The sequence below is a fragment of the Orycteropus afer genome, unplaced genomic scaffold, assembly GCF_000298275.1.
Source record: "Orycteropus afer afer isolate SDZICR_OR568_19922 unplaced genomic scaffold, OryAfe1.0 scaffold00024, whole genome shotgun sequence".
Classification (NCBI taxonomy): Eukaryota; Metazoa; Chordata; class Mammalia; order Tubulidentata; family Orycteropodidae; genus Orycteropus; species Orycteropus afer.
Window position 1 is genome coordinate 12,929,294 of NW_006921611.1, and position 26,462 is coordinate 12,955,755.

General features: G+C 36.9%; 1 protein-coding gene across 1 annotated transcript in view; it reads right to left on the bottom strand.

Annotated features, from left to right (window-relative positions):
- KAT6A (lysine acetyltransferase 6A) overlaps positions 1-26,462 on the bottom strand; it is a 162,774-nt gene that overhangs the window by 18,194 nt on the left and 118,118 nt on the right. The window contains exons 7-9 of the mRNA XM_007935019.1: positions 25,480-25,598; positions 12,276-12,391; positions 337-478 (exon numbers count right to left, since the gene is read on the bottom strand). Coding sequence (XP_007933210.1) covers positions 337-478; positions 12,276-12,391; positions 25,480-25,598 — 377 coding nt within the window. The remainder of the gene's footprint in view (positions 1-336; positions 479-12,275; positions 12,392-25,479; positions 25,599-26,462) is intronic.

Below are 26,462 nucleotides of genomic sequence, written 5' to 3' on the forward strand. Positions count from 1 at the left end.
TATGAAATCTGTTGGCATTTTATAATCAAATGGAGTTTTATAAATTATAATCAGCAGTACTTTATCCTTCTTAGTGATACATAAACTAACATATGCATCTTATAACTGATGTCATGAATTCATGAAATACAGAATAATTTGAGGTCAGACTTGTAAATGTGGTACCATTTGGGTTGGCTTAATTTTGCTTAATATAGGTGATCATCTGATTCAACAGAGAGGGAATAACATGAAATTAACATTTCAAAAGAAAAATTAAGTTGCTCAGTGGGATGCAGTACAGGTGGCAATATATTTGACATGTATAGTAAGACAACTACCAAACATCTATCTTACCTCAAAGACAGAAATGTTATTTTTTCGGTAAATCTCATTGGCAGGAGGGTGGAACCAACCACATTTCTTCATGTGCTGCTGTAGAATAGTTCTGCTTTTCATATATTTTAGACAAAATTCACAAAGATACAATTTAGGCAGCCTGTAAATAATAATTTAAAAAAAAGACAGAGCTTCATATTTTGTAGGACTTTAAACTTCACAATGATTATCTTTTTTTGCTCATATTATACAGATGAAGTAAAGAAAGTTATCTTAATCCCTGTTAGTCAAAGAAAGAAAAAAGCCCTCAAGATTTGGCTAATAACATCCAAATAAATAACAGCAAAGTGGCAAGGATGAGTAATCAAGGTATCTAGTTCAATGCTCTTCCTAGTGGACTAACATTTCCCAGTCTTTTTATAAGTTACTCTCTTGACAAACATGAAAATCTCACATTCTCTCCTTGAGAATCTCCAATAAGCAGAAAGTAAAGTCTATCTTCAAAATGTACTAAGTAAAATGAGTTTTCTCAACAATATTTTCTTTTCTTCCTTCCTCACTTTCTTCTTTCTCTTTCCTTCATTTGTTTGTGCTTGCTTGCTTGCTTGCTTTCATTAATTTCAGACAATAAATACTTACTATTTACTGTCTGCTAGGGAGCTCTGGTAGCATAGTGCCTAAGGCACTTTGACTGCTAACCAGGAGGCTGGCGGTTCAAACCCACCAGCCACTCCTCGGAAGGAAGGTTGGGCAATCCTACTTCCGTAGTGATAACTGCCTCAGAAACCCAAGGAGGGGTCGCTAGGAGTCGGGGCTGATTCTATGGCAAATAACAACAGGCCCTAAGCTAAGTATATTAGGTACTTACAGCTGAGTAAATGGACATATAGTGTGTATTGTAAAAACAGATTTGGAATATATATTTTAAGTATAAAATTATAATTTTGAATATGTTCTGTTTAAGTTGTTGTTGTTGTTTTTTGCCGTCAAGTCGGCCCCGACTCATAGCGACCCCTCCTTGGGTTTCCAAGGCAGTATCACTACGGAAGTAGGATTGCCCAACCTTCCTTCCGAGGAGTGGCTGGTGGGTTTGAACCGCCAGCCTTCTGGTGAGCAGTCAAGTGCCTTAGGCACTATGCTACCAGAGCTCCTTCTGTTTAAATTAATACACACTAAACTACATCACCTTCCCTCCAGTCCTGAAATTCTAGCCTTTCCACCCAGTGGGACATGGCTTTCCTCTTGGTTAAATACGACTACATTAAATCTTGTAATTCCATGGTCCATTATTCAACAAGTGAAAAAATGTTTAAATGATTTTTTTTCAGATGTTCCTTGCTATTAATTTATATTTATTCATTGTTGTTGTTGTTTGCCGTCGAGTCGGACCCGACTCATAGCGACCCCTCCTTGGGTTTCTGAGGCAGTATCACTACGGAAGTAGATTGCCCCACCTTCCTTCCGAGGAGTGGCTGGTGGATTTGAACCGCCAGCCTTCTGATTAGCAGTCAAGTGCCGTAGCCACTATGCTACCAGAGCTCCCATTTATTCATTAGTCTTGTTATTTTTGTAGTAGTTTAACAGGACTTCCTCCATATTACGTCCCTTTCATGAGGAGTTAGGCAATAATGTGGTTGGTAGTGGGAGGAATATAACCTAAATTACAAATCAGTGGCATTTACATCTATTTTTGTCTGAATTCATAGACTAAGTCTTAAGACATGGCTCTTCTGTTATCAAATACAAATCTTTTTTTATCTTTAGCACAGAGCTGGCTGCCCTGTATCCTGAACTGGCTATGCTTGTGTATCTGAGATCTTATATAACCATTAGAGCTACATATACAAAAATACTAGATGGTGAGATGGTAAAGAATATAATTAAATAAATTACTGTTGTCTCATCTCATATAAATAAGTATTAAGGTTCAAAGACATAAAGAATCTCATTAATTTAGTTACTATCAATTTGGACAACTATCTTTTAAATTACCCTAGAATTAAAGAAAATTTGTTAATTTGTTAAGTATATTAAAACAGAAAAATGTTTGATATGTTAAAGTTTGAAGACCACACTACTTTTTCAAGTTCCACTTTATAAGTAGTTTTCAGACACAACCATAATTTGTTTGAAAACATTTAATATTCTACTAATGTCTTTCCCAAGGTATACTTATGGAACACTAGTCCTATTAGCATTTAGTATTTCACAAGCTGAAATTATACCACAAATATGAAAGTCATTCCAAAATAAGTACAATGATTGATGTTATAAAGTCAAGAAGCAAGAGCCAAGAGCTACAAATCTCAAAATGAAATGGCCCCAAACATAAACGTCAACATCTAAAGTGGACACTACATGCATTAACTGAGTCTTATGGTGATTCACTATGGACAGTCTTCCTGAATATCTGGATTTTGAATTTCTCCTAAAAAGAAAGGTGGAAGCATTAGATTCTCTCTATTTAATTGAAATTGGATGACATTACCCCTCCAACTAACTATTCTACTACTTCTCTTTATTTAGCAGTGCTAAATTCTCAACAGGCAATTTTAACTTGTCACACCATGAAGTTACAGAAGTAAAAATCCTTGAGGACAGTTTCACTTTGAGGGCTAAATACTACAACTAAATATTCCCTACTATGTGAATCTGAGAAACCTAAACATAGCTCTGTGCTTTCTGAAATAAAAACAAAAATGACAGACACTAATCTTTCCAGATTTTTATAAAAATAAATGCTGACTTTAAGGGTATCCAATTTCACATTTAGGTTTCTGTGGTGGTTATGTCTGTGTGTCAACTTGGTTAGGCCTGGTTGAGTGCCTGGGCAGCTGGTGGTAGTTATTCCCCATGATGAGACTGGCAATCAATTCCATGGTGGGATCTACAGCAAGCAGCTAAGTAGCTGCTCTGGGTATGTGGTCTGCTTCCTGTATATAAGCAGCAGCTCTGGGAACGGTCTCTAGCTTATGGCACACTTGGACCCTGAATGTAGTTGTGTCATTGTTCAGCAGCCTGCCATGCTCTGCCAACCTAGACTTGAATTAATGGCCTGCTGTGTGGTTTGGTAACATCCGGACTGTGCCATTTTATTTGACCTTGGGCTTGTTAGCCTCAGCAGCCAGTAGCTGCCTGAATGAAGAGATGCCTCTAGCTTCAGTAGGCCAGGAGCAAGAGGCAGAGCTGAAGCCCAAGGTTGAGGGGCTTTCACCCAGCCCCCAGAGCCCAGCACTTTGAACTTGGACTTTTAGCCTCCAAATTGTGAGAGTAAACTCCTGTTTGTTAAGGTTATCCCATTTGTGATATATTCTTGTCAGAACAGCACTAGGTAACCAGAACAGTTTCCATAAACAGATACAAAAATAAAGTACAATTTATTTCCTAAGATCTATGAGAGAAGGCCTAATTTTTTTTAAAGCTTTAAATTGCTTTAAAAAAACTTAACAATGAAATTTCTGAGGAAATTACTGCTTAGTTTTTCTATGATTTCATGCTACTTACTTGACAATTGGGGAGGACTTTGGCAAACTTTATTATATGGAAAATAATAAAATAAAAGCAAACATTATGATATACTTTATTCCAGTCCAGGTTTTGTGCCTAAGGCTTGACTGCTAACCAGAAGGCTGGAGGTTCAAACCCACCAGGCACTCGTTGGAAGGAAGGTTGGGCAATCTACTTCTGTAGTGATACTGCATCGGAAACCCAAGGAAGGGTTGCTATGAGTCGGATCTGACTCTATGGCAGTGTGTCGCATTTTAGTATAACCAAGCCCATTGGGATGATGTTATTAATCTGAAGCGAATCATTTGGTAAAACTCCTAGTGGAAAAACTGTTTCTTCAAGTAATAGTACAAGTTGCTGCAGTTCTCTCATTGAAAAAATATATCGTATTAGACCACATGAAATGAAAGGTAATTATGGAGATTATGAATACTCATAGCCCTAGAGAATACTACTGGGTACTACTTTTTGTCATATTCTTCCTAACAGTACCTAGGCCCTAGCTATCAAATGGGAGCTCTGGTAGCGTAGTGCCTATGGCACTTGATTGCTAACCAGAAGGCTGGCGGTTCAAACCCACCAACTACTCCTCGGAAGGAAGATGGGGTGATCTACAGTAGTAATACTGCCTCAGAAACCCAAGGAGGGGTCGCTATGAGTCGGATCTGACTCAACAGGACATAACAACAACAAAGGCTATCAAATAGGTGTACAGTCACTTTGATCAGTGGCATTGTGTGATACAGTATCCATACTTGACATTAACTCTAAAGTCTGCCAGTATGCTGACACCTCAGCCTATGAAGTCAGGAGTGGACCACAACTATTTGGACTTTGGAAGCGCTGCTTCCTTTGCTTTGATGTAAATAGTCATCCCCAAAATTCCTACAACTTTATTTATTTTTTTTTTTTGGCTTCTGTACCTGGCTCGACATAGTATCAGATTGTGTGACCTCTTTAATGGGTTAACTTGTGGTAAAAATTCAATACAACAATAAAAAGTATACCAAATATTACTTAAATCAAAGATTATGGTTCAAGCCAAGTGACATCAATTAGGATACTCATGCTATATGGAGTAGCACAAGCACAGTGCAAGTTTATGGCTTTATGGTAGAAAAAAAAAAGGGTTAAATTCTGATTCTGCCACTTACAAGGTATAGGTTTTGAAACTTTTTGCTTAACCTTTCTGTGCCCTAGTCTATAAAATAAACTAGTAATATTCACATCACAGACTTGTTCCAGAGATGCTTAGTCCACTGCCAAGCTCAATAAATGGTTAACTACAGCTGCTATTATTTATGACTGTGATTATTTTTTTCCTCTTTCATCCATTTTACCTCATCATTCAAACACTGAAGACCTTAAAGATTCTATTTCATTTCTTCTTCAGTTAACTGGGGCTATGTTGTTGTTATTTGTTGTTATGTGCCGTCGAGTCGGTCCCGACTCATAGCGACCCCTCCTTGGGTTTCCGAGGCAGTATCACTACAGAAGTAGGATTGCCCAACCTTCCTGGGGCTATACATTTATATAACAAATCCAATCAAGAACAGGGTCAAAAGGCAGAGGAAATTTTGCCAGCACTCAATTACCTGGGAATTTGCCTCCTTAGGATCCAATATGATCTCATAGCAAAGAAGTTGTTATAAAACTAAGCAGATGGGCTCTCTGTCAACCTGTCTTTGCCATGTGTTAGCATCACATGGCCCTAAGGGAGAAGTTTAGGGTTAAAACTCTAGTTTATATACTCTTCAGTATCAGACTTCCTCCAATCCTGATCGCACATTCATCTTCATATAGTCCAGCTTCTCAGATTATTTGCTCAGCATACAAATTGACTAAGTATAGTGAAAGGATACAACCCTGACACACTCCCTTCCTGATTTTAAACCATGTAGTATCCTCTTGTTGTAGTCAAACGACAGCCTCCTGATCTATGTACAGGTTCCTCATGAGTACAACTAAGTGTTCTAGAATTCCCATTCTTCTCAAAGTTATCCATAATTTGTTATGATTCACATAATTGAATGCCTTTGCATAGTCGATAAAACACAAGTAAATATCTTTCTGGTATTCTTTGCTTTCAGCCAAGATCCATCTGACATCAGCTATGATATCCCTTGCTCCATGTCCCCTTCTGAATCCAGCTTCCATTTTTGGAGGTTCTCTGGCAATTTACTGCTGCAACTGTTTTTGAATTATCTTCAGTAATATTTTACTTGTGTGTGATATCAATGATATTGTTTGATAATTTCCACATTCTGTGGGATTACCTTTCTTTGGAATGGGTACAAACACAGATCTCTTCCAGTCACTTGGCCAGGTAGCTATCTTCCAAATCTCTTGGCATAACCAAGTGAGTGCCTCTAGTGGGGCATCCGTTTGTTGAAACATCTCAATGGGTATTCCATCAATTCTCAGAGCCTTGATTTTCGCCAATTCCTTCAGTGCAGCTTTGACTTCTTCCTTCAGTACCATTGGTTCTTGATCATATGCCACCTCCTGAAATGGATGATCATTTACCAATTCTTTTTGGTATAGTGACTCTGTGTATTCCATCCATCTTCTTTTGATGCTTCCTGCATCACTCAACATATTACCCACAGAACCCTTCAATATTGCAATTCAAGGTTTAAATTTTTTCCTCAGTTCTTTCAGCTTGAGAAATGCTAAGTGTGTCCCTTTTGGTTTTCTAACTTCAACTCTTGGCACATTTCATTATAATGATTGATTTTGACTTCTTGGGCTGCTCTTTGAAATCTTCTGTTCAGCTCCTTTACCCTGTCAGTTCTCCCATTTGCCTTAGCTACTCTTCCCATTCTACAGCAAGTTTCAGAGCCTGCTTTGACAATCATTTTGGTCTTTTCTTCCTTTCCTGTCTCTTTAATGACCTTCTGCTTTCTTCATGAACACTATTCTTGATGTCTTCCCACGATTCTTCTGGTTTTTGGTCAACGGTGTTCAATGAATCAAATCTATTCTTTAGATGGTCTCCAAATTCAGGAAGGATAAAATCAAGATCGTATTTTGGCTCTCCTGGAGTTGTTTTAATTGTCTTCAGTTTGAACTTAAACTTGCATACGAGCAGTTGATGGTCTGTTCCACAATCACTTCCTGGTCTTGTTTTGGCTGAAGATATTGAACTTCTCCATCACCTCTTGCCACAGATGTAGATGTAGGAAGGCTTATTAACAACCTGAGATATGCAGACAACAGAACTTTGCTTGCTGAAAGTGAGGGATGACTTGAAGCACTTACTGATGAAAATTAAAGAGTACAGTCTACAGTACGGATTACATCTCAACATAAAGAAAACAAAAATCCTCACAACTGGACCAATAAGCAGAATCATGATAGATGGAGAAAAGATTAAAGTTGTCAAAGATTTCATATTACTTGGTTCTACAATCAACGCCAATGGAAGCAGCAGTCACGATAACAGATAATGTATTGCATTGGGCAAATTTGCTGCAAAAGATCTCTTTCAGGCACTGAAGTGCAAAGATATCTCCTTGAAGACTAGGATAAGCCTTGCCGACACCATGGTATTTTCAATTGTCTTATATACATGTAAGAGCTGAACAATGAATAAAGAAGATCAAATAAGAGTTGATGTTTTTGAGTTGTGATGTTGGCAAAGAATGCTGAAAGTACCGTAGAATGCGAAAAGGACTAAGAGATCCATCCTGGAAGAAGTGCAGCCAGAATTCTCCTTGGAAGAAAGAATGGCCAGGCTTGTCTCACCTACTTTGGGTCATGTTATCAGAAGGGACCATTCTCTGGAGAAGGATGTCATGCTTGATAAAGTGGAGGGTCAATGAAAGAGAGAAAGGCCCTCAATGACATGGGATAGACACGGTGACTGCAGTGATGGCTCAAGTATAGTATGGATAGTGAGGCTGGCACAGGACCAGGCAGTGTTTCGTTTTGTTGTACATAAGGTCACTATGAGTCGGAGACGACTCAACAGCACATAACAACAATAACAACATCAGACTTAGCCAGACTGCTCCAAATGAGGCAGTAATGTTGCTTCACTGCTACTGTTTCATTTTTTAAAGCTAGGGATGCAAGATCACTTAATATATAATACATACACAAATATTTGCATATTATAGCTATGAGACTTTCTACAGATCTTCCCAGAAGATTTTTTCCTCTTATGAGCTTTTCTTTTTAGTTTGTTTGCTCCAATTGTCCTATTCTTTACATGCTTTGGGATTTAGAATTTTTCTAAGTGTTTTAAGTCTAAAATAAGAATAATTTAGAAATAATTAAGTACACAATAATAAATAGGCATTAACAAAATTAAGGATATAGATTTATTACTTAGAAAATATAAGATCAGTAAACATTTTAAGATTTAACTCAAAGGAACTCAAAAGTAGAACAGTCCAGACTCATATAAATAAATAAATGGAGTAGTCAAGAAAAATGTGACAGAAAGGATTATGGACACAGAAAAAATTGTCTTCATTACTGGAAGACCTTACAGAAAATTTAAGGAATTACATGATAACAAAGAAATGTTTAGTAAATGCCTAAAACTCTGTTTAAGGTAGCTGATGAGTTTTACAGTTCCCATTCTAATTTTTTATCTATTTTTCTGCTAGAAATGTTCATCCTTTTACAGAAAAAGAGTTCCCTTCAAATCTGATTAAGAAATCAGATTCTAGTGACTATTTCATTAGAAAAAGCAACATTTTCAATGAATTGTTTCAGTATTATAAAAGACAACCACCCCATAGTTCCATCCTCATCATTTTCTGAAAAGCAAGCACTGAGGTTGGCTTTCTTTCCATTTCTGACTTACTTAAGTTCCTTTCCTCACCTTGAATAGGAAAGACAAGGTACCTGTGGATACCGCCTCAGAAACCCAAGGAGGGGTTGCTATGAGTCAGGTCTGACTCCATAGTACATAACAACAACAACAAACTACAAATGACCCAGCTGATAAACATGTTGAACTAGCTTTCTTAAGCTGGGAGGTCTTGTGGTTTGAACAGCTTACACAAAGCTCACCAAAAAAAAAAAAAAAAGATAATAATTAATTTAAACTTGATGAATAAATTAACTCCTCGGCATATTTCCACTTAATCATATAGCATCTTGGCTATCCAGAACTCCTGAGGAATGAATTGCCTTGAATATCTGAGTTCTGTATGAGTTGGATAGACCTGACAGCAATGGTGTTTTTTTTTTTTTTTTGTAGGCAGTTAAAAAATTTCCTACCTTCTATATATAGTTTAAAATACAATATAACATTCTCTAAACAAATTCAGGTTAACTATTGTTATTCCATGATATAAATAGAATGCTATCTTAAAGATCTACCACAGTGTTTAAGACTAACTGACCCTACAGTAAACAGTTCTCAATTGCTGACTTTTATGAACTTACATTAACTTTCTGAGTTTTGCTTTATCTTCTTTTCATGTTATTCATCATGTTTTCACTGAGGTTAGTGTAAATAATAGCATTTCTCGTTTCTATTTTTCTACTTCTAATCTGCTGTATATTTGGAAAATAGGTAAGCAAGTTATTTAATTGTATATAAAGAAAAAATATCCAGAGTTATAGTAGATTGCCCTTGTAACAACCATACCAGCTTATTCCCAGCTTCTTGGAATAATCTATATTAAAGCACACGGCGTTCTGCAAAGGATTAAATAAATGTTGTGATTACTTTTCCTAACATTATGGACAGTTAATACTAGATAGGCAAAAGGTCATGTGACGAGAGGACTACGAACAGTGTTTCACCCAAAGAGTATCATAACTTTTTATTTATAGGAGCACTCTGTTAAATGGACCCTTGAGTTATTAGTTTACAGATTATAAATAGCATTAATGTTGTGAGTTCTATTCTTTAAATGATAAGCCAGTGCTTATTTTTTTTTTTTTCACCAAATCTTATTTTTCACCTCTTTTAATTTCAACCAAAAAGGAAAAACATAATAATAATGGACATTATTGACCACTAACTATTTTCTTTTAAAATTTTATTGTGATTTGGGTGCAAATTTACAAAGCAAATTCATTTCACTCAACAGTTTATGCACATTTGGTTTCATGGCCTGCTTACAATCCTCAACCATGAAAAGCTCTCCTCCCCTCTACTTCCTGTGACTATACCTTCCCTGTGCCCTTATCTATGCATTCCTGTCTATCCAGCTTTACCTCTACATGAACGCTGCCCCCTGATGTCTCATGGTTGATTGACCCAAGGGGCGCATCTCCCTGGCAGAGGTGTTCTGCTTGTAGGTCTTTCTACTGTTAGGCTAAGAGCTAATCCACAGATGGGAGTCCATTTCCAGGCCCAAAGGATAACCTGGGGCCATAATTCTCGAGGATTCCACCAGTCTCTATCCTACCAGTAATTCTGGTCATTTTTGTGTTTTTGAATTTTGTTTTACATTTTTCCTCCCACTCTATCCAGGATCTCCAATTTTAATCCCTTTCCAAGTGGTTGGCATTGGTAGCCAGGCACCATCTAGTTCTGGTCTCAGGTTCATGAAGGCTGAGGTCTTCGTGGTCCATCATATCTTTGGACTAATTGCTTCCAAATGACTTTGATTTTCTTCACTCTTCTTTGCTCCAGACAACAGAAGACAAATAGCTGCATCTGAGATGGCCCCTCAAAAAATTTTAAGATTCCAGTTGCTACTCACCAAAGTAGGATATAGAACAAGATTTTTATGTACTATATTGAGCTGAGAATGATATCCCCTGACTATGGTCCTGAGCCCATAAGCCCAGTGATTCTCCCCCTCAAGGTGTTTGGTTATCTCTGAGAAACTACACCAACTTTGTCCTGTTACTTCTGTAATTTGTGTGGATAATTTTATACCACAAGTACAAATGTAAGACTACCTTCAGCCAAATCAATCCTTGGTCTTGGGTATATTCTTGTTTGCTTGCCCCCACCTGATCTTCTCACCTCTCTATCATTTACTTGTAGCCTAGTGTTTGCTGCCACTGGTAATGCAAGTACTGTACATGTATTTGCCTCTGTTGTCTGTATCTTTTGTGCACGTTTCTGTGTCCTCCCTTTCTCCACTGACACTGTGCTGGTCATACTCTCGTCATACTACTCCTTCCCTCACCTAAATCAACATGTGACACCCAACTAGTCAGAAATTTTTCCTTCCCTTCCCTTCCCTCCCTTCCCCAGTAACCATCAAAGCGAATTTCCTTCCCTGCATGATGTAAACTTTTGAGTTTTTACAATAATAGACTCCTACAATATTTGTCCTATGATTGACTTCTTTCACTAAGCATAATGTCCTCCAAATTCATCCATGTTGTGAGATAATTTGTGAATTCTTCATTATTCTTTAATGTTGCATAGTATTCCATTGTGTGAATGTATCATAGTTTGGTTATCCATTTATCTATTGATGGGCACCTAGGAGGTTTCCATCTCTTTGCTACAGTGAATTGTGCTGCAATGAACATGGGTGTGCATATGTCTATTCATGTCTTGCATCTCATCTCTTTAGGATAAATTCCTAGTAATGGGATTGCTGAGCACTATTTTTTAATAGATGTACATGTTTTACAGAGTTCTGGGGGGACAGTGGTTAAAGTATTTGGCTGCTAATGAAAAGGTCAGCGGTTCGAAGCCGTTAGCCACTCCATGGGAGAAAGGTGAAGCAGTCAGCTTCTGTAAAGATCTACAGCCTTAGAAACCTTAGTGGACCTGTCTTATAGGGTTGCTATGAGTCAGAATTAACTCAATGGCAGTGGGTTTTTTATATTGGTTTGTGTTATAACTCATTTAATATTCCCAGTAACTCTTGAAGGTAAGTACTATTATTATTCCCATTTTACAGAAGAAATTGAGATATAGAATATTTAGGGAGCACCTAAGGTCACGCAGCTTATAAATGCCAAAACTGGGTCATGAAACCTACCTGGCTCCACTAAGCATGCTACCTCATCCAAAAAAATGAACGAATAATCAGTCTTAAGTAAAGGGAAAATAAAACAAATATCTGCAAACTCAAAGCTATTTATATATAATGTTAATCTTATGTCATTGTGTCATTATTCCTGGGAAAAACAAACCATTCACTAAGTTAATTAAATTTTACATACTCAAATGAAATGTTACTCAAGTGAAACTTTACATTTATCTATAAACGTAAGCCCGCCCCCCAACTCTTAGTGCAAAGAGTAAAGGTAAAATTCTCTTAAAGAAAAAGTGTTCCCTTTTCATTCTGATCATGTGTTAGGTTTTTAATTTTAAAGAACAGCTTTTGGACAGCTTACAGAAATTTTCCAACTGGGATTAAATGCTTGCCAAATCATGCTGTTATTATGAACTCTTAAAAGTTCCTAGTTTCCTCAAATGTAAAAAAAACTAAAAGATCTTCAAAGTCCCTTCGAGTTCTAGAGTTTTATGAAATCTCAAAACAGAAGGTAAAGGGTGGATCAAAACATACCTTGAATATTCTTGAGGATATGGGGAGGAGTACCAGGTATGAATTTCATATTTCCCAAACTCAATGACAGAGGGACAGCGGACTTGTGGATCAGGGGGGCCAGTCACTCCAACTTTCTGTGCAGTCAAGAAATAAATTACAAAAGTTAACTAAATTAAATATACTGAGACACACTTAAAAAAACAAAAAAAGATCTGAATCTAAGTGTTTTCTCAAGATTCTGTAAGAGATTAACCACAACAAAAAAAAGTAACAAGCTGGCAAGTTTTGAAATAAACTGCATTATTCTTTAAGTAGAACACTCAGATGAAGACCAAAAATGCTAATAATCTCCTAGCACCAAATGCAATGGGTATCACACTGCATTTTCTATATTTCATAGATAACAACGCAAATAATCTCAACTAAATTCATTTTCTTAGTGACTTAGCTATTAACAAGAGAATTACAGGCATCTGGGGATAAAAGATAAAGAATAGTTTTAAAGCAGATGCGGGAGTGCTGCTGCATAGTTGCCCAGATTATACCTAACAAACCAAACCAAATTCACTGCCACTGAGTCGATTCTGACTTATAGTGACCTCCTTTGGGTCTCCAAGGCAATAAATATTTATGAAAGCAGATTGCCTAGTGTTCCTTCCACAGAGTGGCTGGTGGATCTTAACCACCAACCTTCTGGTTAGCAGTCAGATGCCTTAAGCACTGTGCAACCAGAGCTCCTTAGCTTATACATATACCATCCAAAATTGACTACAGTGGAAATAACCTACTGAACATATAAGCATATACAGAAAAGAAAGATTATCTGGCTTTGGAGAGTAGATATATAAGAACAACATATAAGTGAAGAGTTGTCAATTCATTTCACACTGCCCTTAAAATTCTTCTCATTAGGAGTTCTGCACAGTTTTGATATACCGAAAAACCCAACTTTGTTATATACACATTTTTATCCTTTTTTCTACTTTTATTTATAGTTAAAAGAATCTAGATGACCTGTCCCCATTCCTGAATAATTTGAGTAACTGTATTTTATCCAAGAAAAAGGATAACTTACGAAGTTTTTATGACTAGCTTGACTTCCACACTAGTATGTAAATGTATACAGAAACATAACGTGTGTGTGTATGTGTATGTATTTATCACAGCTGCTCTATAAATAATAACTGACTTTGGAAAAGACAGAGCTTGAATTTAGCCTAACCAAACACAAATATTACTATATCTTCATTAAAAGAACACTCGAAATTATCTTTCAACTTTTTCCTTAAAAGATCACTGAGATACTACAGAAAGTCCTCTTTTGGAGCCAACACAAAAACACACACCTTACAAAAAACTAAGATCAGAGATTTTTCCCATCAAGTCTGGAACTGAACTCACCCCTGTGGCTCAACTTTCAACTAAATGATAGGCCTATAAGATAAACAATACACTCCTTAGAACAATCAACCATAGGAGATTACAAAGGCAGCATTTAGTCCAGGAATAAAGCTCAGAAGGCAGGAAGGGAAAGAAGACTGAAGGGAAATGGTAAACATAGGGATGACATGGGAAGAGTGTTGCTAACATTGTGGGGATTGCAATCAATGATACAAAACAAAACGTATATGTATGGTTGAAAGGAGACTCAATTTACTCTAAATTTTCACCCAAATTATAATTTTAAAAAGTAAAAACAAGTACTTAAATAGGTCAGAGATTTTTATTCACTGCTTTTATATAAATTCATTTATAATGAAGAAACTTCTTCATCACAGCTCATTTGTAAACTCTCCCTGGTCTAAGTGTTCCCTTTCATAAAAAGCCAAGGGATTTATCTCAGGTTTCATACTGGAACACAGCCAGGTGAAACCTCAATCTCTTCCTTAGACAACTCAAAACAAAAGACAAACATCTCCTATTAGTTGGATAAACTGTGTTATAATACCAAGGGACACTGGGGCTCCTCCAACTGCAAACACCATAAAGGAATACATAAGTCAGGGTTAAAAGAAACTAAGATTTTTTCATGTCTCAAAATCAAAACAGAACTTTGCAAAAAGGGTTTAAAAAGATCATTCTTTAAAATACATTCCAGATTCAAGTATTCTAATTCACAAAGAAATAACTTTTCATCTGTCTTCACAGCTCAAAATAAGAAAAACAGCAGTATAGGAAATTATCAGAACAATCAAATATCAGAAACCAAACCTCATTTCCTGAGGCAAGGTTCAGATAGGAAAGACAAGAGTTGAAAATATGCACCTGCTCTGGCACCGCCTGGTGTTTGAAGGCTTTCCCATCAGTTGCTCGCAGTTCTTCCAGGCGGATGCCTGAAGTGAAGGTGGATATCCAGTTCCAGTATAATTGTTTGCACATCACCGCAACCAAGAGAGTCTGTATAAGCAGACTTGCAGAAGACTTCCCCACAGCCTACACCTACTCTCACTCGTTATCAACTGTGAAATACTCTGGCACATGCGCTCATCTACCACTGTTCACCACCTCCAACTCCCCTCTGCAAGCCTCAAGGGCAAGTGCATTTCCTTTTACTAAGGTTTAGCAGTTAAGAGGCTCTAAGGCAGTGAGGAAGCAACAGCTCCATCTAAACAGCTTAACCCTGTCCTTGCCAAAAACAAACTGCCACATCTGAATTACAAAGTCACCTTTGCTAGGTCATTTTATTTTTTAATTTCAGCCAAAATATTCTTTTGATTTAACATGCAACTTTCCAAAGCTGCAAGTACCTAATATAATCAACAATACAAAATATACATATATATTTTAACTTTTAAGTCAAGATCTGCCACTTCATGCCCTATTTTAATTTGCCAAATTCTCTAAAGGACTACATATGCCAGGCCAGAATTGAACTTTTAATGTAAGATAGCTGAGAGAGAGGAGCAGTAAAAGTACTACTAATTGGGTTAAACCAAACAAACAGAAAAACCACACCTATTTCTATGCAATGGCCGTCCCTTTATTACTAGCAATTTATCAGAAAAGAAGAAACTCAGCCTCATTAAATGTCTTATCGAATTCCAATTTCCAATATATAGAGACCACTCCTCAGTACCCCCACTTCCAGATCTGGTACAAATAGTAAAATTACCCTTGACATAGATACAGGCCTGCTCCCTTCCCCTTTCCATTTCCCTGGCAGGGAGTAGGGGAGGATTGCTGCATTTCCATCAGACTGAGAATGTGAGCCTCGAGAAGAGATGACTTTATGGTATTTGAATATTTTCCCACAGAAACATCATAATAAAAAGTACTGCAGTTCATTAGGGATTCAAAGTTACCTGATGAAACAGATATGTAATGAATACACATGTTCCAAAGTAGAAAAAGTATGAACTTAAGGAATAAAGAGAATCAGTGTATGTGGAACACCCATTCCTATGGCTTTTGTTACCTCATTTAATCCTCAAAACCATTTTTCCAAAGTACAGCATTATGCTCATTTTACAGACGAAAATACAGAAGAAAAACTCCAAGATAGAAACAGCAAGGGTGAAACATAAAGACAGAGAAGAACAAAGTAGACAGAAGTGGCATAAGAAGTACAAGGAGCCCTCAACTGAATGAGGATTTTTTTATGGGTTTTGTTTACTTCTCTACCTCCAGTGCCTGGTACATGGTAACCAGAACTCAATAATATTTATTGTTGCATGAATAGATAATCATATTTAGAATAACAACCTCAGCTATTACCTAGATGGTTTCAATTATCATTTATGTGGCAAATCTCCTATCAAGAATCTTCCTGCGCTCCAAATCTATACATTAAGCAGTTCACAAAAGTTCTCTATTTTAAAACAACCTAAACGCCCGTTAACGGAGGAATGGATCAATAAGCTGTGATACATACACACAATGGAACACTATGCAATGTTAAAGACCAGTGATGATTCTGTGAAACGTCTTATAACATGGATGAACCTAGAGAACATTATATTAAGTGAAATCAGTCAATCACAAAAGGACAAATATTGTATGAGACCACTATCGTAAAAAGTCAAGAAAAGGTTTTCACACAAAAAGAAAGAATTCTTTGATGGCTACCAGGTGTGGGAGGGGAAGGGAAGGGAGGATAAACCACTAACTAAAAGGCAGATACAAATTAACTTAGGTAAAAGGGAAGGCAGAAAAGAAATTAAGGGGAAGAGGCAACAAGCTTACTGACAAGCTTTCTGTTTATCACCCCATCAAAAAAAAAAAAAAAAGTTCTCCATTTTAGATGTCACACAAGCCTACAAACTTCTGTAAGTATGGTCTCTTCATTCAAACAAGCCCCTTTTCCCAGATGCCTAATAAGTATCACCATCTACTCAAGTTAGAAGAATGCTGGAAGACCTACTTGTTTCCTCCTTCTTCTTCTTCAACCCCAATTCCCACCCAGTACTCTACCTTTTCCATTCTATCCTAAATCTTGCTCAATATCTGTCTATAGACTACCACCCCTCTGCCTTTTTATTAGGCCTTCATCACTTCTTATTCCAACTACTATAATTCACAGACTGGTAGATGTCTTTGTTCAGATCTTCTCCAATCTACTGCTCACCAGAGATAAATTTCTAACATATAAATGATCATGTCACCTTCTTCCAAAAAAATTCTTTAGTAGCTCCTCAAGAGCTATTCAACTACTTCAAACAGCTACTTTAACTACAAGATAAAATACAAACTCTTAAACATAAAACACAGGATTTTCATGACCTGATTCATGCTTATTTTTCCAAACTCATCTCTTGCTTGGACTCCAGCCAAACAAATACCTACAGCTCCAAGAATTCAACAAATATTCTTATGTCCAAGTTATTCTCTCCATTTGAAAGGCCCTTCTCCTCTTATCTAATAGTAAACTCTTACTCATTCCTTCAACACACTTCTCAGATGTTACCTGCTGTGTGAAGATCTCCTAAAAACTCTATCTAGATGTCTTCCTTTTTGTCCCCATACCATCACATGCATATTCTACAGCAGCCAAAACCCACTGCCATCAAGTCGATTCCAACTCATGGTGACCTCCACTGGGTTTCTAAGGTGGTGAATCTTTACAGAAGCAAATTGCCTCATCATCCTTCTGCAGAGTGGCTGGTGGGTTTGATCTGCCACCCTTCTGGTTAGCAGTTAAATGTCTTTGGCACTGTGCCACCAGAGCTCCTTCCACAGTAGCAATGCACCATAATTAGCCTGGAGTCAGACTGCCTGAGTTGAAATACTGAACTCTGATACTTAATAACTGTATAACTCCGGGAAAGATAATCATTCTAAAGCTTCAATGTCTTTACCTGTGAAATCAGAGCAAGTAATAACAAGGCTGTAATAAATGCTTACCATAGTAACTGGCATATAGGAAAAGGGCACCTATTACTAACCACATGGCTTTAATAATTTGTTTATAAATGTCTCCTCAATCAGACAATGAGATATTGGAGGGCAGAGATATATTTTCTAGTTATCTCTGTATTCCTAGCATCTGACACTAAGATAGCTAGCATCATTTATCTAGTGTTTTACTATATGCATATATGCTGCCCTAAGTAAGTGCTTTGCATATATCAATTCATTTAATCCTTTGGGCAAACCTAGTAAGTAATTTCTTTAACCAAGGCCACTCAGCAGAGATAGGAGATTAGTCTAGCACCTAGGCTCTTAGCCATTATCTTAATAAATATTTGGTAAAAATGTGCCAAATGAAAAAAGGAGACCTGGCAGTGCATTGGTTAGCACTCATCTGTTAACCAAAAGTTTGGTCGTTCAAATCCACAGCTGCTCTGTGAGAGAAAGATGTGGCAGTATACTTCCTTACAGATTACAGCCTTAAAAACCCTATGAGGGCAGTTCTACTCCGATCTATACAGTCACTATGAGTCAGAATCAACTTGACATCATTGGGTTGGGTTTGGCTTTTGGGTGGTAATCATGAAATAAACAAACTCCAAAAATTAAAACAACAACAACAAAAAACCCACTTCTACTAATTTTTATGATTTTGCTTTTCAGATGGGGAACTTTTACATTTTCTTATAAAAGCAGACACTGTATATAGCTAATGGTAGTACAGTAAAGTACTAGGTGCACTACACCCCTACTTTTTCTACCACTTGTGAAGGGGGTAAAAATGATGATCAATTAATAGATTACTCTTTTTGGTAAATATCTAGCTAAACATTTCAGTAATTCTCCAGTTAAATGGATAATATACCACATGAAGTTTAATTACTCAAGGTAATCACTATCACTAAATATTGTCCCAGGCAGTAATGATATGAGAATTGCTTGTTTAAATAAGTTTCCTACTACACTATAATCTCTAAGAAGAGAGAAACTATGTCTTCTCTCTAGCCCCTGCATCTAGCATGGTTTCTAGAACACAGTAGGCACTCAATAAATGATGGATGGTTCTAGTCCAGTATTAACTCTTTCACATGTACAACAGAACAAAACGTCTAGTTCTGCGCCATCTTCATGATTTTTGGTATGCTTGAGTCCATTCTTATATAGCCGCTGTGTTCTGAGTGCCTTCCAACCTAGGGAGTTCATCTTCCACCATTATGTTGGACAATATTCTGTTGTGATCCAAAGGGGTTTCATTAGCTAGTTTTCAAAAGTAGCCTACCAGATCTCTCTTCCTAGTTTTAGTCTGGAAGCTCTGTTGAAACCATCCACCATGAGTGACCTTGCTATTTGAAATACTGGTGGCATAGCTTCCAGCATCACAGCAACACAGAAGTCAGCACAGCATGACAAACTGAGAGACTGGGGTGTAATACAATCTTTCTGCGAAGCTTTTTGACTTAATGACTTTCTGTATTATCTTTATGAGTCCTTTTATTATCCAAGACATATCTAATCCAACCACCAGTAATCCTCCCAACTGGTTCCAACCCACTTTCTTTATTCCATTAAGTCAGGGAACCTGAGAGACATCTTAGATAATCTCTTGCTCCCCCAGTCAAATCAAGTTCTGCTGATTCCATCTTCAATGTATATTCCATATCCCCTGACTTCTCTCCCATTTCCACTGCCACCTCTCTAGTCCAAGGTAACATTCTCTTTCATGTGGATCATTGGAAAAACCTTTAAACTAGTTTCCTTGCTTCTATTCCTGCCTAATTCCAATCTGTTGTGCATACAGTGGCCAAAATAATAACACAATTATGATTATACTATTGCCTTGTTAAAAATCATTAAATGGCTTCCTGCTTAAATTATAATAAAAACTCAAATCCTAACTTCTGACCCAAGCTCTCTCTTCAACTTTATCTCATGTAGTTCCCTTACTCATTACGCTCTAGTAACATTGGCCTTCTTGTTCTTGGTAAGAAACTTACCAAGTTCTTTCATGCCTCAAGACATTTACAAAGGCAATCCCTCTGCATCTAGAACATCCTTCTCTCTAGTGTTTGGCCTTGCTGACTTTCTACTCATCTTTTAGTCAGTATAAATTATTAATATAATAAAAAAAGAGATTTCCCTTCTCAGACACCTACGAATCCCAACCTCCTGCGATCTAGATCAGGATTCTGTCACAATCTCTGGCTGCATTCTTATTTTCTTCATACCACCTATCAGCTTGTAATTATAATTATAAAACTGTTTATTGTCCGTTTCTCAATTATGAGACTGAAATCTTTATGAAGGCAGGGTCTGTCTTTTTGTTCATCCTGTGGCTCTACTGGCATCCCTGGTGGTATGGCAGTTAAGTACCTGGCTGCTAACCAAAAGGTTGGTAGTTTGAACCTACCTAGAGGTTCTATAGGAGAAAGACCTGGTGGTCTACTTCTATAAAGATTACTGCTCTATGGGGCAGTTTTATTGTCACATGAGGTCACTCAGGAGTCTACTCAAAAGCATCTAACAAGAACAACATAGGTCTAGTACCATGCCAGGCACAATGAAGAGTAAATAAATAATGATAGAGAAATATCACCATCATCAGAATGTCAGTGCACTGCTAATGAAATTAAGTATAAATTGGACTTACAGTATTTATTTCCTGAGCACCATATACATACACAGACAATCAAGGGCTTAATAAAGTGTTGGAGGAAACACACAATTAGCCCGATTAGTGTCAATTTAAATTTATGTTTTCTCCACTGGGCCTTAGCATGGCTCAGCACACCTTTAACTCTGTCTAGTCAGCCTTCTCTTCATATTTCTCTTCCAACTCCTGTCCCATTTCTCCCAGCAGAAAAATTTCATTCAAACATCCATTCATTGAACAAGTATTTACTGAGCACTTACTATATCCTAAGCACTCAGTATACACTAATGACCCAAAAGAAATTCCTTCACACAAGGAAGGCAGTAACATTCTAGAAATATTGAATATTCAACCAAAAAAGAAAAACAAAATTCACTGCCGTCAAGCCAACTCAACTCATAGCAACCCCTCCTTGGGTATTCAAGGGGTAATAAATACTACTTAGACAAGGGAAACATGTAAGGGGACAAAGAGTGATAAAGCAGGGGTGAAAGTATGCTATTTTAGTTTGTGTAGTCAGAGGACTCTCTGATAAGGTGACATGAGCAGAGACCTAAACAGAGTGAGTAATCTGATATCTAGACTAGAGGAGAAGCAATCCAGGCAGAGAGAACAGTAAAGTGCAAAAGCTCTAAGGAAGGCGTGTGTTTGATATGTTCAAGGAGGAGGAGGTGGCCTTGGCTAGAGCAGAGCGAACAAAGGCAAGAATAAGAGAAGAGTAGACAAAGATGGGGTAAAGAGCAAGATCATACATGGCCTTAGAAACAATAAGAACTTTGGTTTTTAAAAATTCTAAGATTGAAAGACACTTGAGATTTTCGGGACAGTTGTATGAATGAACCTTATATTAGAAAATAATCACTCTGGTGCCTGTGTAAAGATTATACATTAGGGATTAAGGTGAGGGGCAAAAGTAGAAGAAAGGAGAGTAGTGTGGGAGATTTTATTATAGTAAGCAAGAAATGATGGTGGCCTAGACTAAGACAGTAAAGGTGAAAGTGGTAAGAAGTGGTCATATTCTGTAGGATTGCTCGTGCATTGAATGTGGAGAATAAGAGAGAAAAAAAAAAAAGCCATGAAGGATGACATCTCTGTGCACTAGGGCAAATGAAAGATACAAGTGCTATTTACTCCTATTCTCCACTAAAAAGGAACCAGGACTCCTTGGAGAAATGGCTGAAACTGGGGATAGAACAGTAAGAGCCTAGAACAACTTGCTGTGGTCAAAATTAAGTAAGAATGATGGAGACATGTCAAAAAGACACAGGAACCAGGTTCTCCCTGGCTAAACCTGGGACATTTCAAACATCAAATTAAACACTAATAGCGACAGCAAGTCTAAATAAAATGAATAAATATGTAAATGGAGAGAAGGAAAAGCTCTTCCTTAAAGGAGAATGTCAGCTAATAAAGGCATACAAACTGATGGAATCAGAAAATACCTCTTCAGCAACTGACAAAGTAATCTGCTTCAGGCAAAGATATAACTAGTGGTTAAAAATCTGATGAGAAACAGGATGTTTACGTAGTTTCAAAGTATGCCCCCACAAGATTCTTAATTACAGAAAAGAAGTAATAACTAAAAAGGAGAAACCTAGCAGAATACTACATTAATCAAATGAACAAACTTAATATCACCTGCAATGACAAATAGATACGATGCACCTCCTGATATGATGCATTGAGATTGTATCATATCTGTGATATTTCTACCAAAAATGGATTACTTCAATTTTATCATGATGACAAGTTCAAAGTGACAGACATCCCACAAAATAAATGGCCTCTACATTTCAAAGTGCTAGGTCAAGAAAGATAAAGATTGGTAATTGGTCCACATTAAAGGAAACTAGAGACACATGACAACTAAATGAAATACATGACCCTGGATCAGACAATACAGTAAAAAACAATGTAACTGGTAACATATAAACAAAGTTTGTATATGTGATTATTGTTGCTGTTGCTGTTAGGTACTGTTGAGTTTGTTCCAACTCATAGTAACTCTAAGTACAACAGAATAAAACACTGTCTAGTCATGTGCCATGCTCACAATTGTTGCTACGCTTAAGCCCACTGTTGCAGCCACTGTGTCAATCCATCTCATTGAGGATCTGCCCCTTTTTTGCTGACCCTCTACCATGCATGATATCCTTCTCCATGGACTGGTCCCTCCTGACAACATGACCAAAGTATGAGAGGTAAGTCTTGCCATCCTTGCTTCAAAGGAGCATTCTGACTTGACTTCATCCAAGACAGATTGTTCATTCTTCTGGACATCCACTGTATATTTAAAATTCTTCACCAATACTATACTTTAAAGGCATCAACTGTTCTTTTATCTTCCTTATTCACTGTGCAGTTTTCACAGCATATAAAGCTACTAAATATACCATGGCTTGGGTCAGACGCACCTTAGTCCTCCAAGGGACATATATGCTTTTTTTTTTTAACACTTTAAAAAAGTCTTTCACAGCATATTTGTCCAATGATATATGTAATTTCATTTCTTGACTGCTGCTTCTATGAGCACTGATTGTGGATCCAAATAAAATGAAATCCTTGACAACTTCAATCTTAAACCTGTTTATTATGTTTCTTACTGATCATGTTGTCAGGATTTTTGTTTTATGTTGAGGTATAATCCCTGTTGAAATCTTTGATCTTCATCAGTTAAGTGCTTCAAGTCCTTTTTGCTCTCAGCAAGCAAGGTTGTGTCATCTGCATATCTAAGGTTGTTAATGAGTCTTTCTCCAAACCTGATGTTGCGTTCTTCATATAGTCCAGCAGCTCAGATTATTTTATCAACATACAGACTTAATAAATATGGTGAAAGGATACAACCCTGATGCTTACCATTCCTGACTTTAAACCACGCAGTATCTCCTTGCTTTGTTTGAAAGACTGCCTCTTGGTCTATGTACAGGTTCCTCATAAGCACAAAAATTGTTTTAGAATTTCCTTTCTTCACAATGTTATCCATAATTTGTTATGATCCACACAGTCAAATGAGTTTGCAGTCAATAAAACACAGGTAAACATCTTTCTAGTATTCTCTGCTTTCAGCCAAGATCTATCCAACATCAGCAATGATATTCTTCCCCATCCCCCTCCATTCCACATCCTCTTCTGAATCTGGATTGAATTTCTGGCAGGTCCCTATCCATGTTCTGCTACAACTGTTTTGAACTGTTTTCAGCAAAATTTTGCTTGCATATGATATTGGCATTTTTCAATAATTTCTGCATTCTTTCTTTGGAATGGGCACAAATATCAATCTCTTCCAGTCAGTGGGTAGATATCTGTCTTCCAAATTTCTTGGCATAGACGAGTGAGTACTTCTAGCATTGCATCCATTCGTTGAAACATCTCAATTGGTATTCCACCAATTCCTGAAGCCTTGTTTTTCACCAATGCCTTCAGTGTAACGTGGACTTCTTCCTTCAATACTATCAGTTCTTCATCATATGCTCCCTCCTGAAATGGCTGAATATCAACCAATTCTTTTTAGTACAGTGACTCTGCATATTCCGTCCATCTTCTTTTGATGCTTCCTGTGTCTTTCAATTTTGTCCATAGAATCCTCCAATATTGCAACTCAAAGCCTGAATTTTTCTTCAATTATTTCAGTTTGAGAAATTTTGATTTTCTAACTCCAGTTCTTTGCACAGTTGATAATTATTATTTTTATTTATAATGTGTATAATATAAATAATGTTTGTAATGTGAATTAATGTATATTATATAATATTTATTATTGTAGACTTGATAATTATTATCTAATTATTAGGTAAGAAGCCTATATTAAAGTTTTGACTTGATTATTGTACTTCGGTTATGTCCTAGTTTTTAAGATACATACACAAATATTTAAGTATAAAGGGGTATTAGTATTATGTCTACAACTTACTTATGAACAGTGCAGGGGGAAGAAAGAATATACATGTGTTTCCAGTCAGAAAAACTAACCACTCCCTCTTTTAAACTCCTTGTTGACTTTTTACTATAATACTTTGCTTTACTTAATTGGCAGGAAATGAAACAGGTCTTCAGAGGTTAAGCAACTTGTCTAAAGTAGCAGTTAGTAAATGACAGACTAAGTTGTGATCCCAGATCCATCTGACTCAAAGCCAATACTCCATTAAATCACAGTAGGATAGAATGCTGAGTAAGCGCATGCTGATGGTTTATACTGGTTTTAACACTGAGAAATAAACAAAACCTGAGAAATAAACAATCTATTCACTAATGGCTCTCTTAATCTAAAGAGTTTCCCCTACTATTCCTTGGGAAGGAACAAGAATTCCCAGCATCAGTCCCATAAATTCTTACTTTGAAAGTGAGAGATACAGAGAACTCAAGAGAGAAAGAATTCAGCTGAACTGCAAAGAAGGAAAGAGGGGATAAATTAACATGATCTGGAAGAACCTGTACAATATAGCCCCTGCTGACTTTCCTAACTCAGCTTGACATTCTCCACATCCTGCATTCTTTATCCCAAACTACTTTAATTCCAAGAATTAAGCATGTTTTTTCTCCCATCTTCAAGTCTTTGCACTTGCTTTTCCTTCTGATTATATGTGGGACTCCATTCCCTGTCATCCTGATAAACGCCTACATATCTCTTAAGCCCCGCTCAAATAGTATTTTCCCATGATGAAACCTTCTTTGGCTTCTCCTGGAAGAGGGAGATGCTCGCTATTTTTTCTCCCAAAATACCCTGTATGCTATGATTGTACTTTTCACATGAATGTAATTATTTATTTACGAGTCTTGCTTAAGGGAAGGATTTCCGTCACTCACATTGGTGTCTCCAGGATTTGGTACATATCTATACATTTATATCTTGCCACCTGTCATAAAGGATTAAGGCAGAAGCATTTAATAAATACTTCTTGAATGAGTGAAGAATATATAGGTGCTTCATCACTTACAAGAAACTTGTTTTCATTCTCTTTTTGCTCAAATTCCAAACTCTTCTTCATTTGTAAGAAAGAAAAATAAACCAAGCTCATTTGATACTGATAGTCAAAGTAATGTGTTTATCTGTAAAACCAAGGTAGTTATCATGAGTTTGAAAGGAACACCCTAACCATAAAACTGATTTTATCAACAAATCACACCTATTTTCAGATTAGATGGATAAAATGCCAGAATATAATTAATCCTCTGTTTCTTATCCATGAACAAAGGGCTTGACTGCTCAACCTAAACATCCAACTTTACCTGCAATGCTTGTTCCTGGATATCACGAAATAATTCCATATCTTTCTCAGTCATGATTTCCTGGCTCCCAAAAAGCCGCTCCTCACTTTCTTGTTTGCCATCCCAGCCATCCTGATTGTCTGTACATAAATAAAGAGCTCTCATGTTATTTCTACTGTATTTAGTTTGATACATGAACTAGAAAAAATGTCAAAAGTCTTTAATTTGAAGACTTTAATATCATTTATGTAACAAAGAAGAGTACAGAATTGTTTCCTAGGAAGATAATACTCAACAAAGAATGTGTACATATTATATCTCTATTATAGTGAAAATCCTGGATTGTTTAAAGATTCCTTAAAAAAAAAAAAAAAATCACACAACTAAATTTAAACTTCTTTAATAGAGATTATATTTGAACATATTATAACATTCAAAAGTAGAATGGGAAGAGGGCCTAAGGAATATAAAATTTATGGTGAAATTATAAAAATATGACATTTTTAGTATGAATTTAACATGTTAACATTCAATTATTTTTTCATTTGTGGTATTATGGAAGAGTTGTAGTGTAAGCAAGATACAATTTTTATTACCTAGAGCAAAACAGAGGAGCTCCGGTAGCGTAGTGCCTAAGGCACTTGACTGCTAACCAGAAGGCTGGTGGTTCAAAACTACCAGCCACTCCTCAGAAGGAAGATGGGGCAATCTACTTCTATAGTGATACTGCCTCGGAAACCCAAGGAGGGGTCTCTATGAGTCGGGTCCGACTCGACGGCACATAACAACAACAACAGAACAAAACAGGGAAATTTGCTCTTTTAAAATTCAATGATCCTGCAGTCTTCACAAGGTCAATACATTTTTCTATTAGCAAAAAGATAATCTTCAAAATAGCTACCTTAACTGACGTCAGGAAGTTAGTACTCCCCTCACATTCTGAGTGCCCTTTTAAAGCACAAACTCCACAAACCTGAGGATCACAGATGATAATCCTCTGGGAT